Source organism: Delphinus delphis, chromosome 18 (assembly GCF_949987515.2).
Source record: "Delphinus delphis chromosome 18, mDelDel1.2, whole genome shotgun sequence".
Lineage (NCBI taxonomy): Eukaryota > Metazoa > Chordata > Mammalia > Artiodactyla > Delphinidae > Delphinus > Delphinus delphis.
The window spans coordinates 8,753,813-8,774,969 of record NC_082700.1 but is presented as its reverse complement, the minus strand read 5'-3'; the positions used below and the strand labels follow the sequence as shown (position 1 = coordinate 8,774,969).

Below are 21,157 nucleotides of genomic sequence, written 5' to 3'. Positions count from 1 at the left end.
TGATTAAACTATATATATTGATATCTAACAGAAGTGAGGGAAATGAAACAGTGACGTTGTTGAGAACATTTAGTAGAAGTCTGAGTTGTTTTTATTCCTAAGCATAAGGCCAACCCACTTTAGTACACACATGAACAAAACGGGGTCCTATAAATAAAGCCATTATTTTCCATGAAAGAATTATGAATATCGTTAAGCATCTGCACCTCATAATTTTGCACTAGAGAACAGCAACAGTTTAAGGTAAGTATTATAAACTTACTACTTTGCCCATAACATAAACTTGGTAAAGAATGTGACCTGGATAAGACTTGATTAAGCAAGTCTGTATCCACCAGGATGACTTAAGGGCAAAATGCACCAAGTGGAAGAATGAACTCACTGGCTTCAGTGTCTTTCTCCGTAATGTGAAGGAACTGGACAAGAAAAGTTGTGGTAACTCAACTACTCTACCAGTCTAGAGTTTTTAAACAGTAGCTAGGTATTTAAGATCATCCACTTAAAAGTTGGAGAGTTAGTTTTTATTTACTTTAATTGTAACTAATCAACAGATTCAATTATTTAAGATTACTCCTAGACAGAGATACTAACAGAAAAAAAAAATCAAACATCCAATTAACCTAATAATTGAACTAAGTTGTTATACTACATTTAAAAGAGAAATTAGAACATACTCCAAATGGCATTAAGACCAGAATACTATTTGCTAACGGTAACTGATTTTAGAACACTTCCTGGATGGAAAAAAAAAAAAAGCTAAGCAACACCTATAATTAGAAACTAACTTTTAAAGTTCTTAAGACCCAGAGTCTGAACCTCTGCGCTCGCTCTCCCTCTCTATGTATATGTATGTAAACAGGACTCAGCCAATGACTTCTTGGTACACAGACTCAGTGATATCACGAGTGAAATCGCATTCTCCCAAACTACACATAAAAGTCTGAAAAAATATATTCAGTGTATAATATCCTAATTGCTACAACCTAGCATATCAGAATTATTACGGATTTAATTTAAAAAGTGATTGGGAAACCAACAGGAAATAACAGACACTTACCAACTGTGACAAGTGCATCTCCTCTTCTTTTTCCAATTCCCGAATTTATCAAAACCGTTTCCTTGTTTTTTTGGCATGTAAAATGAGAGTGTTTGGCGTGGCTTAGAAGTTCAGAATCTGTCAGCTCATCATCTTCCATAAAGGCTTTGGCAATCTCTACTGCTTCTGTTTCAAAATACTTTTCTGGATCTTTGGAGTTAGGAGAACAAACTTCTGTATTTGTTTTCATAGGAAAATCAGGAAAAGTTTCAGTTTTCCCAATTTCCATTTTTATATTTTTAGGTAAAGCTTGTTCTTTACCCAAAAGACGAATGTTATCAATGTGTGATACATTGGTTCCTGACATCAACTGTTGTTTGTCTTGCTTAAACTGAGAGAGATATGGAGAAGCTTTAATAGCATGATTATTTTCTGAAGAACCACTTTCAATGTTATAGTTGTTTGATAATTTAAACTCTTCATTATAGGCTTTTCCCGTTTTGGAGCTTACAGAGTGTTCTGAGGTTCTCTTATCAATACAAGAAAGAGTAAGTATCTTTGATAAATCTTGTCTAGATGGAGGTGAATGCTGAAGACTACATTCAGTTCCAATTAAATCAAATTCCTCGAACATTCCCGTAACTTTGCAAAAGGCACTCTCAGAAACTGGAACCTGTTTTCCACTTGCTGTACTAAATCCAGAGAAAGCAGATGATAGTAAATTTTGGGGGGTATGTATCACAGTATTTTCTTCTCTTGCAAACTTGTTTGAATGTTCTTCATTACTTTTAAATGATACTTGGGGAAAGAGTTGCTTACCACTATCTTCTGTCTTAGAAAATACCTGTCTTGCCTTTTGTAAGGCAGCATCTGATACTTGTACAGATTTTCCACTTGCTGTGCTAAAAATCCCACAAACATTTACAGAAGAGACTGACTTGGGACATTTTCCCATGTTAAATTTACACTTATCAGAAGTTTTCAAATTAATATGACAAAGTGGTGTTTTAGAAACTTTCTCCAATCCAGATATACTTTGGTCATGTTGTAAAAGGTGTTCACTTTGAATGTCAGGAAAAACCTCGTGTGAATGCATACTATGTTCTTCACTATCTGGAGAGTTAGGAAAAATAATATCCTCTGAATCACCCAATGCCTTATGAGAATGTGTCACAATTTTTGTTCGGCCAGTGCCTGATTCACTCTCAGTGTTTTGCTTAGTTACCTTCCTGCAGTTGTCTGTAAACCTCTCTCTCACTTTTGTTTCATGAGAAACAAAGGCTATTTTATCACTTGCTATACTGAGTGCAGGTTGCTCTGTCTCAAAATTATTTGAATCAGATATGGCCACTTCAACAGCTGTGTTTGTATTTTTGCATGGTGAAGAGTCTGTGACAAGTTTCTGAACACAACTATCTTTGTCTACAGCTTGTGGGTTTATGTTTGCTTCTCTTACAGTGGATATTATTTCAGAAAAACTAGTGTTTTTTCTATCTTTGACATTCCTCACTACTGACTCAATATCAGAATTATGACTTTTATTTTTTGAGAGATACTCTGACTTATTAAATAACTCATTGGAATGAGAAAAATCAGAATGATATGAATAGCTGTTAGACATGCTGTTACTTAAGGAAGTTGAATCTTGTTTTTCAGAGAGATTTTTGTCATTTTCAGTTATGATACTGTTTGAACTATTTCCACATGAAGGATTTCCTACACAATCTCCAGGATATTCCTTTAAACATATAACCTTGGCAGAATTTATTTTTTCTAGTTGATTATTCAATTCTCCTTCTCTAATCCATTTTTTGGCTTCAAATAGTGAAGCCTGACTCACAGAAATTTTTCTACCACGTCCTGTGTAAAAGGCTAAAGCTGAATTTTCAATGGCTGAACAAGTGGACTGATCTGTATAACAAGTTATAGGACTTTCTCTTGTTTCTTCTTCTATATTTTCATGTACTTTTCTCAGAGAGATACTATTTGATATCTTGAGATTTTCACTTTGTCTGTATAAATGATCACTTAAGAACCTGGGTGGCATGCCTGTCTCCTTAGAAACAAGCCTTTTCTCCTCTAGAGAATACTGCATTTCTTCATGCTTTGGGGCAGTTATTTCAACTGTCTCACATGCTAATTCAAGCCCTTCTTTACATAGCTCTCTGTCCTTTAGCGTCTTTGCCCCTTGATGGCTGAAATTAGTGATTTCACTATTATTTTGCTTTTTTTCATCAAAAAGATTTTTCACTTTGTCCAAAGATTCCTTCGCAATTTTTACTTTTTTCCCACTAGCTGTATGAAAACCCAACATGGCTGGTTCTATGATCTTTTTGATTTCACATTCAGGTCTCTGCTGGAGAGTCAGTACTTGATTTTTAATACCAACTGGGTCGCCTCCTTTCAATATTTTGTTTTTGACCGTATCTGTTTCCTCATGACTTGAAATGTCTATTTTGTTGATATTTATGCCAGAAAGTAATTCAGAATTTGAGGAATCTGAAAAGTTAGTCAGTTCTTCTGCAGATTTTTCATCAAAGAAATTTACAACTTTATTTAAAGACTCTTTAGAGACTCTGATGTTTTTCCCACTTGCAGTCTGAAAGGACAAATCAAAAACATCAAAATCTTTTATATTTTGCCTCATCTTGTTAGTGGCTGACTCTTTTTTATTTGACATATTAACATTAAATGTTTCTTCAGCTTTCACAACTTCCAAACAAGTTAAATCTGACAAACCTTTAATTTGAATGTTTCCCTCCTTCATAAACTGGCTAGATAATTTTAGATGTATGTTTTGTTGATCAATACATGGCAAGCCATTTTCATCTTTACGAATATAAACTGTATCATTTTTACTTGAAGCATTGCCATCAGATTCTAAGTTACAAACAAAACCAGTATATTTGTTATCTTCATTTTCAGTATTTCTCCTGTAGTCTTCAGTATATTCTTTGACAAAAATGCCAGTAGTCATTTCAATGTTATTTTGTAGCGTTAGTTGGCATTCATTATTTTTCTCACTTAAATTTTTATCATTGCTGTAATTTTCTACGTTAAACATCGAAACATCAGAATCATTACACTGACTTGAAGAGAAACTTCCTGGATCTACTTCTGCAGGAGTTTCCTCACTAACGTTCTCAATGTCACCGAACAGTTTCATGGCTTTCTGCAATGATTCACTAGAAACATTCAGTTTTGCACCACGAGCAGAATAAAAGCCCCTAAACTCCACTTCGTTTTTATCTGTTAAATAACCAGAAGCACTTTTGTTACAGTTTGTTGTTGAGAAGCAAGCCAACTTTTGCTTACCTCCAACTATACCTTTACATTTCTTGCTGCTACCCACCTGACTGAGAGATGGGGCATTAATTGTGAGATGAAGATCAACATCTTTCCATTCCTCAGAAGTGGTATTCAAGACAGTTATCTGGTTTTCAGGCATTTCAAATGGATTACTCTGTAACATGTGGCTTGGTTTTCTAAACTGTGTAAATTCAAACTGACTTCCTGATTCTTCCAATATAGTAGAAAGTTCTGTAATTTCTGCCTTCTGGCTAGGTGTTAAATTATGGTTTGAGTTAAAGTCTCCCTTTAAAGATAAAACTAGAGGAGTTGTGTGACTATTTCCACTATCAGAAACAACTGCACTACTCTGCACATACCCAGATACAGTATTAACTGACTGTGAATCAAGTTCATGAGGTCTGCTTCCTTTCTTTTGATTTTCTAATGATACGGTATTTACAATTTCAACACAGGCTAAGCTAGTAGGATAATGTTCTTCAATATCTTTGAAGAGCATTTTACTTTTCTTAATGTTGTGTTCAGACAGCTTTATTTCTTTATTAGAAGCTGTTCTGAAGCCACGTCCAAAATTGTGACTTGAAATCGAATCTGAGAGTCCTGCCCATTTGCCCATGCAATCATTATTTCTGTTTGATTTCATATCTATATCCAACGAGACATCTGACTTTGAATCTTGACCTAGAGTTATTTTTGGTGGTTGCTTTACACTATTTCTATTCTTCTCTGCAAGATCACAGACTACATCTGATGAACCAAAATCTTTTGTAATCGACACTTTGGCTGCTTGTCCGTCATCTATGTCTGTACATGCTACTATGGCAGAGTTCTCGGGAACAGCTTCTCTTAAACAACTGAGGTCTGCCTCATGAACTTCCTTAATGTTTCCTAAAACAGGAATATTCCTTTCAGTAGTTGTTTGAAAGACAAAATTATTCTCTTTGTCTGGGAAAAGTTCTTCAGAGTTTGGAGGGACAGTTAGTTTTGAAATTAAAGTAGTTTCTTCTTGGTCTTTTTGGATTACTGTGAGATTTGTATTTTGGTTGAACTGTACCTTCATAGAAGGTGATGCTTCTGTTATGTATTTTTCAGGTGACAACAGCTCAGCTTTTTTAGAATTTTCATTTACAACACATGTTTCTTGATTCTTTTCCATGGAAATACTTTTGGTTAATTCAAAACCAGCTTCACAATTCTCAGATTTTATTTTCTCTGACATTTTATATGATTCTTTTCCTCTAGAAATCACAACTGGATTTGACAGAAGATCCTTGGAGCTATGAGTTAAAATGGTGGTATTATCATGGCCATGTAAAAAGCTTTCCTGGGATTGGAAGAGAATATCATTACATTCCTCTGAATGTGGCAATGCAGGCTGAAATACTGCAGGCAATACTTTTTCCTTTATATCTGAAACTCTCTGGCTTTTTGGATCATCTTCACAGTGCTTTTCCTGCAAGCATGACACATAACCAGTTTCTGTGGTTATAAATGACTGCAGTTTTTCCTTATTAATTTTTGCTTCTTTATAATCAAGATCCTGAGATATTGTTTTATTATTATTAGAACTGCTTTCATTATTAGAACATTTTCTCATAATTGTCCCAAAAGAGCTGGTTACAGACAAAGCCGGTTCTTCAGAATCATTCTGTAAACAGTTTTTTTTAACAGAAGAATGCAATAAACCTAAGCATAAAGACACAAAGTGACAAGATGAAATTGCAGTTCCATCAATCACATTCACTAAATATTTTCCACTAAGTTAAAAAGGTAGTGTCTAAAACAAGAATTACATGAAAAGCAAGAAGTGAATGTCAGGTTTAAAAGAATTCTAAATATTCTCTATTTTGAATTTATTACATTTCCCAACTAAAGATATATAGGACCTAGGTTTTTTTAATAGTATTTATCAACTCAATTAAAATTAGTAAGTAGTTCAAGAAAGCAGCTAGCTGCCATAAGTAAAACTCAAAGTAATTTTATTGGAAAATAAAATTAGAAAAAATTCTTTGCTAATATTGATGTAATAGGAGTTAGAAAAGCAAGGCAAAGAAAAGGAATTAGAAAACTAACCATTTCCTTTGGTTAATTCAGTCTTTCACATTGAAAAAAAAAAAACAAACCCAAAATGAACTTTTTAAAAAAGGTTCTTCACATGAAAGGCCTGAAAGACTTCCCAATGTCAGGCAAATGGGTTAAACTGCTCTGTTTCGTTAATTTTATTGACCCTCTGAATTTCCTACTAACAAGTCAAAATTGTTAATCTCATTTCATTTAATCACTAACCACTACTACATATTAGCTGTTTCATTGGTTTTATCTCTGGTATATACAATATCAAACATTTTTCTCTGGAAATTAACCTAAATCTCAAAGTGTTCTCTACTCCAGTTCCACCAAACCTATTGTTCACTGAGATACCACCACCCACTCAAATCTTCACACAGGGAGATAAAATCACCTGTTTAACATACAATATAGTTACTGGTAAATAAACTGTTGCTCAAATAAAAAATGAGTTTCATTGTGCACATTCCTGACACCCAGAGATATAGTAATAACTCTAAGCAATCTCTAAATATTTAAAAAACTATGTAATAACAACAAAAAAGTCACTATTTTATGACTGCCTTACATTAAACTTAGCTGGCAGTTAGCTTTTTTCTATTTTTTACATGCTTTAAAGAAAATACATATTAAATAGCACAACATATTTATAGAATTGTCCAACTTGCATATAATACTGAAAATTAAAGCAGGAATTAAGTAGCCAAGCTCTTGATGTTTATGAATCACATGCTCTGTCTCAAGAGTTATGATTATATATATACTATGCAAATTAATCCAACAAGTTTGAATGAAATGATTCTGAACATTGGTAATCAAAGGCCTAAACAACAATGCCTGATACTGAATATAAAATACAGATTTAAAAAAAACCCCAAAGCACTACAGAAGAAAAAACTGCAGAATGAAAGCAGAAAGTGTTTTTTAAAAAGGTTGAAGAAAGATTCACATATTCAAATAAGAAACTTGTCACCATCCATAAAACTAGACACACTATTCACACACAGACACACACACACACACATACACACACACACAGAGGTACCTGAATCAACATTTGTAAATGTATGTGGTGCTTCCAAAGGCTTTGCTTCAAATTGGACTGAAGAGTTAGTTAGTTCTGATTCTTGGTCTTTCTGCATTTTCAGTCCTTGATAAGATGTTTCATCACATATAGCATAAATGAACTTTTTTGTTTTCTTTTTCAAACTGGATATCAAACCTGCGTTCTTCAAAGCTACAGAAGTATGTTTGGTGGTGGCTGGCCAGCTGCCATTATCAACTGAACTTGTATGTAAAGAATCCTCTTTCTGTGAGCAAACAGTTTGTACTTCCGATCCACTTTTAGAGGCTTCTGGTTCTTTTTTAAAGTTTGCATCGGTCATATTGCTTGAGAAATCTGCTCTGAAAGTCTTTTCAGGTGATTCTCTTATCCTGAATACAGACTTCTTGATACCCTGAAGTGGAGAAGCTATTAGAGAAGAATCAGATAGTGCTTGCTTTCCCACAACAGTGGAATCTTCACGAGACTCAAGACACTGCCCTTCATCTCTCTTTTTTACCACTGTTTCCTCATTTAATATCTTCACTGTTTTTGATATGCTTGAAATATGCAGCAAAGAATTTTCTAAAGTAATGAAGTTGGTACGTTCTTTCTCTGTACCTATGATGTCTTCTGAATTATTTTGGTCAGAAGAAGAAATACGCAGTAGGGATGTTTTCTCCATCTGGGTTCCATTTAGACCCGAGAGGGTTAGGTGAGACCATTCAGAGGCTGAAGATGGTACAATTTCCCTGGAGATTTTGTCAGTTCCATTCCCAGGGGGCTTCTGATTTATTACATTTGAATCTAATGGATCACTGTCATTTGGCTCCATTTCAGGTACAAACGAATGTTTATTTTCTGTCATTTGTATTTTAGCTTCTTCATATTCATCAGTTTTTGTTTCATTGAAAATATTTTTCCTAGTCTTGCCAGTTTTTATTTTTTGGAGATTTCTTGTTTTATATTTAGAAACACATACTGGAAAACTATCTTCTTCAGAGATATCTGCAACTGTTTCACATACTTCATCTTCTAGGACATATGGCATTGACTTTTCAAAATGGTCTTTGCAGCTATTTACTTTACCAAATGAATCCTCTAACATTTTCTCCAATCCTGTTAAAATATAAAGCAGAAGCATTATTAATAACGTTTTATAACACAACCATATAATTTATACTATTCTCAAACCTTTTTCATAGAAATAGTATACACTGAATAACATATTTAATAAGCATTTAAAGGGTTGTCCTGAGTACATAAATAATACATAAGTACATAAATAAATAAGCATTTAAAGGGTTGTCCTGAGTACTAGGTATTTTTTGGGTAAGGAGGCACCAACCTTGCCCTGTTCTTCTGGTCAAGACTGATTCCAGTGTATTCAAAGCCTTTTATTCATACTCAATCCCTAATAACCCTTCTTTACCAGCTCTACACAACTGAAACTCACTCAATTTTACTATATATACACAATTTAATATTCTAAGATTTATCAAACTAGAAGTTCCAAATTTTGTGGCCCTACAACCGGCAATAAAGTCTCATTTTATACATACATACACACACACACAGATATACAATCCTATACATTTATACAGATATACACAAATACTAAGAATATGCAATATTCCAATGACCTGATTAGGTAACTTTAGGTATATCTGCAACCATACTTACTTTCTAATTAGAAAATAAGGTTTTCACATTTAGTTAATCATTAAGTCTTAATCTGCATCTCTGTGAGTTTTGAGTTATGGGTTTTCTTGTCACAACAGCATCTTTGAATAGTATTGTCCTAGTATGATGTTTAAACATTTTCATCTAAATCAAGTTAGTTTCTATTCTCAATACCTTCAGTAATCATGAAAGGAGAAGCAATGTGTTTTCTTTTCAAGAAAAGAGGAGCAATATTTCAATGATGTCAGTTGAAAACAGTAGTTCAATTAAACAGAAGGACTTACCATGAGTTTTAGCTTCTGTTTGATTTTTGTTTTCACTGTCTGGCCCAGAAGGGATAAACGTAATATTTTTCTTCAGACTTTCATCATGGTTAGAAGAATAGCTTTTCGAAATCTGCAAAAGTTATGCTTTTAAATCACTAGTATAAAAACTCTCACTATACATATAGTATATTCAACTTATTCTTAAACAGAGAGACAGCAAAGTTTCATAGTAAGTCAAAGAAAATCACATATAGAAACAGGTTTAGAGACTTCCTCAAAGGCTTAGATAAATCATAAATTAGAGAATGAAAAATGCAAGATAAATAATTTTTCAAGGCATTCTGAAATTATATGCAATTGCAACAGCATAATCAATTTGTCATATTTACTTACAGCAGTACTATCATTAGGAAATACAGTTGCAGATGCTTCTTCATCTCTGACTGTAAGAAAAAAAGTTCAATTTACCTATACTGTATCATATGTCGTACATTAAAGTTCATGTAAAACTTATGTATTTTTTGGTCAGACATCAAAAGAAACATGCACTATTGGATTAAATGACACATTTGAAACAAAATTAATTGATCGAAGTATAGTAATGATAGAAAGGTCAATCAACACAGTGGGTAAGCTGTGCTCACAATTCCTTAGTACCACTGATAAAGTGGTAAGAAACTATGGTTTGCTGATCCTGACTTGAAGGTAATAGTGTCCACAAGGTAATACTTGAAGGTAATACGGTCCACAAAGGCTTGGAAAATCAGATGAAGCTGTGAGGTCATGACTTAAAAGCAAAAGCTTGTAGACTTTAGTATTTTTTTAGATAACAATATAGTTGAAAGGCATATCATACGTTAAACACTTCTAACTTTTCAACATGCTTTACCTATATTATTTCATCTCAGCAAGAAAAGAAGAAAATTAAATGCCCAGCTAAAGAGGAATCAACATGGAATGTATTTTTCCTAGAATAAAAAAAAAAATCCTGGTTTGTGTATAAATTAATTTGATTCCTCTAAAATATCATTTAATGCACTTGAGATTTATTTCAATCTACACTAAACAGAATAAAATTATTCTGAACTACCAACACACCTATCAAAAACAGTATTATCTAATCTGATTACTATCTAATCATCTTTTCATATTTTTCTTTGGACAGAAGCATTACAGATGATAATTTATCAACATCATCTTATATAATACATATTTGCTAGTATTACCTATGAGCACAGTAGAACTAAGTGTTGGTGGTGTGGCCAAAGAACTTGACCAAGACATATCAGGATCCACCTCGGCTCCTAAACTTTCGGAAATACGTTTTGGTGTCTGACCCTGAAAATAAAGAAAATAGTTTATTTCACAGAAGTGCACTGATAATTAAGAATATTTTTTCATTCACTTATTTTTTTCATTTTTCATTTACTGAATGCCTATGTGAATCAATCTCAAGTACAGACCTGTAAATCTGAGGGCAAACTTATGACACTGCTGTCAAATTCTCAATTACCACATAGTAAAAATAAACGAGGCAGAATATTTACCTTCATGAGCTTTGGTGTATGAAATAAACTTCCACATATCACTGAGGATAAAACAAGGGACAAAATTACTAAGCTTTATTTTTATTAAAATTTAGAGTATTTGAAAAATAAAAAGCCTTGTTTTTAATCATACCTGACTTTTCTCTTTGTGGTGTTACATGTGTACATCGTAGAATAACAGGACTAAAACAAAACAAAACAAATCCCTCAGATTATTTCAAAAGAGAACAAAAATAGCAAAAAGAAACAAAATACTAATCTTATTAAAAAAAAGGACTCTCAGTCATATCAATTATTAGAATTATACTAGTTTGTAATATTTTTAGATTACTTTTTAAAAAGTAAATAGCTCATGAAGAATTAAGTAACCACTAACTTATGTTTAAAATCCCCATTGAAAGTAATGTATAAAGTACTCACAAATTTTAGATGTTAGGAATTGTATATTTTGAATTTAAAAATTATATAAAGTGACTCTATAACAGCAGCATATTATCTCCAAAGATTCAAAGTACATAAATTATTTTAAACGGGATATTTCAAAGGCATTGCTTTTCATCAATAATATTTTTGTTACTTAAAAATTCCATGGAGACACAGGAAAATAGTGAATTCAATGTTATAAGAAAAACAAAGTAAATGTTTGTAATGTAAAAATTATTGTATTGAAGGACTCAATCTAAAAGGAAATTATTTTAAAATAGAAGATCCTCTACCAGGCTCTACAGCAAAATATTACCATGAAAATTAGATGCATCTGTATATAACAAACATCACATGTAGGAAAATGTTTCATTTAAATATTTTAATATAATGACTTCATCATACCTTTCACTAAGAGAAGAATTTGGAGGTGGGCTGGTAACATCGTTTACTTGATTCATTTTCACCTTCGTCGTGCAACAACTTTTATGTTTACCACTAGCAATGTCCTTTCCTGAAACAGTGCAATAATTCAGTGAGGATGTGTATGTTCTAGATTGTGAAATTTTTATTCTCTGGAAGTATTTAAAAACAGAAAGCCTCATCTACATTGGGAAGGAGAATACATGGGGAATTCAGTCTGAACTGGTTTCTCAGTTTGCTCACTCCTCTCAAAAAGGGATGTCTCAAAGGATGTCTGCCCCCATTCAACAACCATGTGACACATACAACAAGCCCAAGACAGTTTGAGTAATACAATTCAAGACAGAGCTTTAACCACAAGGAGTTCATAGTATAGTAGGGAAAACTGTTTGAAATGTACACAAGTGGAATACAAAATAAATGTGGCATGACTTGTCATTAAGTTACACACAGTACTATGGTATCTTGACAGGTGAGAGTAAAGGAAAAGACATTTACTGAAAACATACCAAAGTACAAAACCTGACCATATGACTCTTCTGCTGAAAACCTCTCAAGATCTTGTTTTCAAGATTGAGTTCAAACTCCATAACAAAACTCCCTAGTAACAAGGCCTTTCACAATCTGATTTAATTTTTACAATGACATTCTTTCACAACCTAATTTTAGCCATGTCCATCCACGTGCATATTCTGCAAGGATGTTCTCTTTCACTCTAGGCCTTTGTACAAACTGTTTCTTTCTACCTCTTTTTATTTCTCTTGACCTAGATTCTCTTTCAGGTTTCCATTTTGAAAGTTCCTCCTCCAGAAATCTTTACTGGTCCCTAAGGTGAGACTGACCGCCCCTCTGATGTGTTCCCCACAGAGTAGTTTATCATACACTGTTCCTGTTCCCCCTATTAGACTGTGTGCTCCTTGAAGTAGAGGACTTGTTTTGTTTATCACTGTATCCTTAGAAACTACAATAATGCCTGATACATTATAGACACTCCACAAATACTGGCTGAATGAATTAGCAATGATAAGAAAAGTGGGTTGTAGACAGTGACACATAATACTTGTGTCTGTTCTTACTGAACAAATCTACTTTCTAAGACAATAATGTTTCTAAAGCTATATGTGGCTCTATCAATTCCAATTTATAGTTTTTCAATATTCCTATTTTCTGTATCACAAATTTGGCATTTGAGGTGCTTACTATTACTCTTAAAAAATTGCTTTTAAAAGTAATTGCTTTATAGCAAGAAACTAACACAACACTGTAAAGCAACTATACTCAATAAAAATTAATAATAAAAAATAACAATAATCGCTTTAACTGTTCCTATAATCTCTAACTTAGAGAAGCTTTGGGGAAAATAAGCTGCATTAGTGTTACTGAAACAAAGCAAAGACCAAGCTGAAAACTATTTGTAGCAGCCTACTCAAACACTGTGTTATATTCTCCTTTCTCAAGAAACAGGCAATACACATAAGCCAAATGTATGTGTAAATTGCAAACCCTTCTTCAACAAGATATCCAATCTCCTTCTCTAAGAGATTTTTAGTTAAAGATACTGAAAAGTAACTAAACCTATTTTGAAATTTCACCTTTTCCCCTTTCTTTGTTTTAAGAAAGATTAAGGATCTTTCTTAAAATAAAGTCCTAATCAGAACAAACAAAAACATGGACTTAAAAAAGAAGGCAAACAATGATACCACTACACACCCGTTAGAATGGTGTATTTAGATTAGAACCTAAAATACAGACAACACCAAATGCTGATGAGGATGTGGAGCGAGAGAAGCTCTCATTCACTGTGGATGGGAATGCAAGATGGTGTGGCCACTTTGGAGGACAGTTTGCAGTTCTTACAAAACTAAACATACTTCTAGGATGAGATCCAGCAATTGTACTCCTAGCTGTTTACCCAAATGAATTGAAAACTCAGGTCCACACAAAATCCTGCACATGAATGTTTATAGCAGCTTTATTCATCATTGCTGAAACTTGGAAGCAACCAAGGTGTCCTTCAATAGGTAAATGGATAAACAAACTGGTACATCCACATAAAAGAGCATTATTCAATGATAAAAAGAAATGAGCTATCAAGCCACGAAAAGACATGGAGGAACCTTACATTGCTAAGTGAAGGAAGCAACTATATGACATTCTGGAAAAGACAAAACTATAGACAGTAAAAAGATCAGTGGTTGCCAGGGGTTTAGGGGGAAGGAAGGAAGGGTGAATAGGTGGAGCACAGGGGATTTTCAGGGCAGTGAAACTATTCTGTATGATGCTGTAATGGTGGGTACATGACATTGCACGTTTGCCAAAATCCACAGAACTGTACAAAGAATGAACCCTAGTGTAAACACAGGACTTTAGTTAATAATAAAGTATTGATATTGGCTCAGCAATAAAAAGAAGTGCAAAAGAATAGAAACTGTAAGAAACGAAAAGTAAATAAATAAATGAACCAGGCACAATGAAGTTCATACCCCAATAAATATTTCCCAAATAACTTGAGGAGCTCATAAATAAGACGAACGATGGTTAAGATAAACTCATGGAATCTTATGCAAGAGGAAAGACTGCTGAGAAGAAACAGCACACTGCCTCATGGAATTTAATGGATAATTTAAAAATAACATATTAGATGTTAGAACTGAACTAAGTACGTTTAAAAACAGTTTAAGTCCTACTCTTACATTTCAATACTCAATTTAAAGTAAACTTAAAAGCAAAAGGTCTCAAGTCAACAGAATTATTTATGCAACCTTAAAAAAGTTAACTCCTCTGCCGTGAGTCCACAGTGACCTTATTAATTCATTCCTATCCTTCCTTGGTTATAGAAAGACCAATCCCAGCAGGTTACAATTAGACAATAAACCACCAACTCTAGGTATGTCTTTCAAGATTCAGTAGATTCAGTATAAACTGGTTTACAGAGCTTTTCCTGAGCAACTAAGACAGATGGCTGTTACCTTTACTATATCTATAACATCGTACTTTATACATGCCTCTATTATAACATATACCAACCAGTATATTTATATATTTTCTCCCCTACATGACTGAGTTCCAGAGGTCAAAAGCCATCTTATTCATGTTTGTATCCTTAATGCCAAGCAAGCTGCCAGGCAAAAAGCAAGCATGGACTATTTGTTGAATGGATGATTCCCTTTTCTGTGTCCTCTTCTACGTTTCATTTGTTAAATATTCCCTAAGGTTCTATCCTAGGCCTCATCATAATCAATTTTCTCACCATATCTGATGACTTCCTCACTTTCCAAACAGATAGTTGATTCCTATAGCTTTCTCTCCCACCTGTATTCTTTCTTTAGTTTCAGTCTTGTATTCCCAAAAGCTCTCAGGACATCTCCACCTTCACATCCCAATACTTTCTCAAACTGCAATCCAAACCTCAACCTACTTTTTTTCATCCTTTCAAACCTTTTCCCTCTCAAACCTGCTTTTCGCCCAGTGCTTACAATTTCTACGAATGCCACCACTACATTCTTAGTCGTGCCCTACACCTGTGATTTGATCCTTTCTTCTGAATTTTCCATATCTAGGCTATTGCAGGGTCCTATAGTTTCTGCCTCCTATATCCACTCACTACCATTACTCTATTTCAGGTACCTGCTCCCATCACCTGGACCACTATGTGTCTCCTAATTGATCTCCCTGCCTGCAGTCTTCTCTTCCTATAAGAATCACCCAATTAGTTTAAAATGTACATTCATGACCACCATTCCCAGAGATTCTAATTTAATAGATTCAGAAAAGTGCCTGGAATCTTCCTTTTCAATCAGCACTTCAGGAGAGTCTAATGGTCCATGCCTCACGTTTTGAAAAACACATCTCCAAAGACTGCTGCCAGATTTTTAGGCTTTCTAAGCAAAATAAATATTTATTCTACAAATACTTACTGAATACTCACTACGTATGCCATTAGGTATCCAATAATGTCTAAGAAAATCTTTGCTCATTACCTACATCCCCTTTTATATGTGCATTTTCTAATACCATGAGTTTCCTATTTCATAGCACTAATCAGAGGATAATTGCTTATGTTAAGTCTCCTTCACTGGAAGCTAAAGGAGTGCAAGCGGCAATACTTCCCAGAAGCAGAGAAATAAGTCAAGATCTGAAAGATGCGTGTCAGTTAGCTAGACAAAGCATAAGAAGTAAGTAGGTACTGGGCAGAGGTAACAGTGTGTAAAGAGCCACAGAGCATGGTGGTTTCAGAAGGAAATTCAGTACAAATGAATGGAAAATTGAGGGTGGGTGGGAGGGGAATTATGGCAGGATGAGGCAAGAGTTAATGAGAGAACAGATTATAAAGGACCTTGTAAATCATATTAAGGAGTCTGGATTTTATCATGAGGGCAAAGGGAGGTAATCAAAGGTTTGAAGCAGGAAGTAGCATGATTAAATTTGCATGTGACTTCTCTGCTCAACAACCTATCAAATAAATTCAATTTCTTTAGCCTGGCATTCAATGTCTGCCTCTAATCTGCTTTTTTTAGCCTTAGGCTGTTTATTGGTCCCTTTCAAACACGCAACACTCCAAACAGTCTGAATTCCTTGCTATTAACTTCACAAACTACATATTCTTCCTCATGTTTTTCCCTCTGCCTAGAACACGCTCACTCTACTCCATCTTCAAATTTCTGAATCTCATCTATTCTTCAAGGTTTAATTCAACTGAATATTCCCTAATTGTCCTCAGTATTATTTATGCTTTCTTTCTTCTTAACTCTCATTATACTTTTTGTTCTTTTGGCATGTACCACATTCAACCCTAAACTGTACTTAATCTGTGTACTGTTAATTCCTCTTACTAGAGAGTAATACTCCAAAGAAAGGAAGAGTATGTTACTTAAATCAAGCAGGTAATAAATATTTAAATGAATATATCATCTTATTACATGATAAGTTGCAAACATCTGGCACACAGGCCTGAGAAAGTGCTACCGAATCAAAAGACACTTATAGCAACTGTTAAAAAGAATCTGTCCTCTGTGATAGCCTGCAGAAATACAGTTTAGTTTAACATCAAAACAAGCCCTAGGTTTTTTTGTATAGGAATGACATAATTTAGCAAATCTCAGTGGGCAGGATATATTAATCAAAGGAAGGAGGAAAAGAAACATTTATCAAGGACCTACATTATTTTATTTAATCCAAACCTTGGTAGTATTTTCACATGTCCACTTTTCAGGTGGGGAAAGTGTGGCCAGAGAGGTTGAGCTGACCAACATGACATAGGTAACAACAGAGCTGGGATTTTTAACAGTAATTTGTCTGAATTACTAGTTCATGTTTTTTCTAGTCAACCACATCATATTACTTACCTGAATCTAATCTGAATTTATCTAATTCATTTAAAGGAGATTGGTACAGTGGCAGAGTTAGACCTCGCTCTTTGAATATTATTGGAGTTGAAGCCAACTGATGATAAGGTTTCCTCTGTGGTGTTTTAAATGGGTTTGTTTCATAACTGCTGATTTTATATTCTGATTCTTCCAAAGGTTCAGAATTATAGGGTGGAGCTTCTGAAGAAAGTTCTTCAAACCAATTAAGGCTTATTGGTCCTAAATCTGTAAGAAAAATTAAAATCCCACCTGGGTTTTAATCAGTGACACAATAAAATCCATGAGCCAGTAAAGATTACAATTGCTTGAGATTCTGACTGTGGATTACTTTTAAGGAATACTAATTAAACAGGATCATTAATCTGTTCTCTTATCAATCTGTAGTAAGGTATAACAAAAGTTTACAAAAGTTACAAGGAGATTATTACCTATATTAGCTCTTCTAAAGTTTTCTTTCATATTCACAACTCAGAAACAAAAATCATGCATAGTAAGAATGCATTCCACAGATACAATTCAAGTAATTATCAATACTACATAAGTGGCTGTGATAAATCTATAGGTACAAGAGACATGCAGACTCACAAATTGAATGGAATAGATTCTCTGTTAAAGAGAAAGACAAAATTTCTCCTATGATCTATCCTTAAAGTAGTGGTTCTCTAAGTGTGGTCTGTGGACCACTTGAGGCGAAGGTCACTAAGACCATTTCAAGAGGTCCATAAGGTCAAAACTATTTTCATAATAATATTAGCCATCATTTGCCTTTTTCCCAACATTGACATTTATACCACTGGTGGGTAAAACTGATGACAGCTTTGCCTGAGTCAAGGCAGTGGCCACAAACTGCACTAGGAGTCACTGTTTTCTTCGTCACCATGCACTTGTAAAAAAACAGAAACAAAAACAAAAAAGCGGGACTTCCCTGGAGGTCCAGTGGTTAAAACTCCATGCTCCTAATGCGGGGGCACGGGTTCCATTCCTGGTCGGGAAACTAAGATCCCACATGCCGCGTGGTGCGGCCAAAAAAGCAAGTTTAACTTAAAGTGTCCTTAACTAGGCAGCAAAAGTTAGTTTTATTAAAGCCTAACCCTTGGGCACATGTTTTTAATATTCTCTGTGACAAAAATGGAAGCATTCATAAAGCATTTCTGCATATTTAAGCACAAGAGTTGTTTAGAAAAAGCACTCATGTGATGAGCTGTGAGCTGAATTAGCACTTTTCATGGAAAGCCATTTTCACAAGAAAGAACGACTAAGTTATTCTGAGTTGGGTGATTTGGTAGACATTTTCTCGAAAGTGAATGAAGTGGGCCTGTTACTGCAGGGAAAACAACAGTTTGTTGCCAATGATAACATGTGAGCTTTCAAATGAGAATTAGAATTTTGTTAAAAACTCTATCAGCCTCTGTGAGCTTGATGTCTTCCCAATCTTAAAAGACTTTTCTGTTGAGTTCAGTGAGGTAACCAATGTGATTTTTATTTATTTTATTTTATTTATTTATCTTTTGGCTGCATTGGGTCTTTGTTGCTGCGCGTTGGGCTTTCTCTAGTTGCAGCGAGCGGGGGCTACTCTTTGTTGCGGTGCAAGGGCTTCTCATTGCGGTGGCTTCTCTTGTTGCGGAGCCCGGGCTCTAGGTGCATGGGCTTCAGTAGTTGAGGCTCACTGGCTCAGTAGTTGTGGGGTCGTGGGCTCTAGAGCACAGGCTCAGTAGTGTGACACACGGGCTTAGTTACTCTGCAGCATGTGGGATCTTCCGGGACCAGGGCTCAAACCCGTGTCCCCTGCATTGCCAGAAGGATTCTTAACCACTGCACCACCAGGGAAGCCCTCCAATGTGATTTTTTAATAATGTCTAATGCAATGTGTCAATATATGGAATATCATTAATATTTTTCAAATAATCCACGCATGATGTTACAACATGGATAAAAGATTTATTCAAGGTACAAGAAAGACTAATTGAATTTAATGTGAGTATGAAAAATTCATTACATGGTTTCGGATTCCACATTGCAACTTTTAAGAAACTACCACTTGTCTTAAGTTTTCGAGTAGTACCAAAGAAAAATAGCCACAGTTAAGTGAAGACTACTAAAATACTTCTTTTTCTAATTACATTGCTGTGTGAGGTTGAGTTTTCTTCATGTATTTCTACCAAAACAACATATTGTAACAGATTAAATGCAGAAATGAGTATGAGAATCCAGCTATCTTCTATTGAGCCAGATAGTAAAGAGAACTGCAAAATTTTAAAATAATGTCACTCTTCTCACATTTTTCTTGTAAAATAGTTATTTTTCATAAACATGTTATTCATTTTAATATGCAATGGGTTTATTTTTATTAATTAAATTAATATTTTTTTAAGTTCTTAGTTTTAATTTCTAATGTGGTAACCTACATAAACAAAGGCTCTTGGTCTTCAATCATTTTAAGAGTGTAAGGAGAACTGAGACCAAAAAGTTTGACAACTTCTGCTGTAACGTTACCAGTGCTTCTGATTTGCTAGAAGTTCTCTGCTTTAAAAGCAATTCTGCTAATCAAGGGGTCAGTCTCCTCTTTATCCACTACAGGTTCTATATTTATCATTTGTTTAACTGTAAATGATTATTTTCCTGATTTATGACTCCATAAAGCACAGTGTATAGTGTAAACAAAAACATTAAGTACTGAATTTTTTTCAGCAAGCATGCATAATTACACATTTTTCTGAAAACATTTTTCTCAATGTAAACGATCAATTTATATAAAATCTGTCAATACCTGCTTTGTTGCATCGCGTCTTAAAAATTTCAAAAAACGTTGGCCTCTCTTTGCATCCAATCGGCATTTTTATCTACAATATTATTCCAACGTTTGGTAACGGAGTCTGCAAAAGAGAACACCAAAATACACTTCACAGGGATGCAGTCCTTCTTAAGTGACTCTGAGGCAAAAGCGGAAGCGGCTAAACCTGCCTAAAGTTACAATGCTTATTTACCTCGGTCCCACTCGGGAAAAGAATCGAACTCACAGCGATGAAGAGAGCATTGTATATCTGTGCCGTCCAATAGAGCAGCCATTGGCCACATTCAGCATCTGAAATGTGGCAAGTCTGACTCAAGAACAGAATTTTTAATATTATTTACTCTTTATTAAATTAACTAGTCACGTGTGGCTAGTGGCTGCGCAGTTAGCGAGGGCTATTAGATCAACACCGTTTGACAATTCCCAATCAGTAAATCTTCGTTAACACAGCAGTTACCCGGGGACTAAGTGAGGCAGATACAGTGGGCCACAGGCTCTAGGACATTTTCCAAGATAGCAATATTCCGTGAAAGTAACTTCATCGTGATTCCAATTAAGGAAACTTCAGCTTGAGACGTCTGGGACAAGCGGCGTCCAAAGCTGGGCAATGGAGTCCCGGGGAAGGGGCGCCCTCGAGCCCCGAGGAGCGGGTCCCTTCTCCCCGTCAGTGCGGGGTGGGCAGGGACCAGTGAGGGCCCGAGGCCCGGCTCCCACCCGGGCACCGGAGGCACTCCCCGCCGCCCGTCTCCACCCCTGCGAATACTAACCGCCTTCAGAGGTGCAGCTGTTTTTGTCCAGAGTAGGCTGACAAAACGTGCGCCGGCACTCAGATCAGAAATCTGACCCCGCAGGCTCCGTTTCGCCGCGACCCACCGACCCAGACAACACACACGGCGCGGAGCCGTAACAGTCCCACCTCCGCCCAGCGGTTTCAGACTCTCGCTCCAAAAGCCCGCTCACGGGATACGTCACGCGATGACGCCATGACGCTGCACGCAGCGCGCGCGCGCCACCCGGAAGTCAGACTCGGGCCGCGTCTCCGCCGCCTCTAGTTGTGGCCAAAGCGAATACTTGTTTGGCTGCCTGACGGTCAGTTCCGAGCCGCCAAAGAGGGAGCCGAGGTGTCCGTTCTCTTCTCCTGAGCCTTCAGACTACTAGGCCGCGCTGCTTGGAGGCACCACGCCCTATGTATACTCGCCGCCTC

At 35.4% G+C, this 21,157-nt stretch overlaps 1 protein-coding gene across 1 annotated transcript in view; it reads right to left on the bottom strand.

Annotated features, from left to right (window-relative positions):
* BRCA2 (BRCA2 DNA repair associated) overlaps positions 1 to 20,804 on the bottom strand; it is a 53,372-nt gene extending 32,568 nt beyond the window's left edge. The window contains exons 1-11 of the mRNA XM_059995993.1: positions 20,721 to 20,804; positions 19,930 to 20,035; positions 17,142 to 17,387; positions 11,779 to 11,887; positions 11,084 to 11,133; positions 10,951 to 10,991; positions 10,630 to 10,741; positions 9,797 to 9,846; positions 9,422 to 9,533; positions 7,458 to 8,573; positions 1,058 to 6,031 (exon numbers count right to left, since the gene is read on the bottom strand). Coding sequence (XP_059851976.1) covers positions 1,058 to 6,031; positions 7,458 to 8,573; positions 9,422 to 9,533; positions 9,797 to 9,846; positions 10,630 to 10,741; positions 10,951 to 10,991; positions 11,084 to 11,133; positions 11,779 to 11,887; positions 17,142 to 17,387; positions 19,930 to 19,996 — 6,877 coding nt within the window. The 5' untranslated portion in view covers positions 19,997 to 20,035; positions 20,721 to 20,804. The remainder of the gene's footprint in view (positions 1 to 1,057; positions 6,032 to 7,457; positions 8,574 to 9,421; positions 9,534 to 9,796; positions 9,847 to 10,629; positions 10,742 to 10,950; positions 10,992 to 11,083; positions 11,134 to 11,778; positions 11,888 to 17,141; positions 17,388 to 19,929; positions 20,036 to 20,720) is intronic.
* Between the last annotated feature and the right edge of the window lie 353 nt (positions 20,805 to 21,157).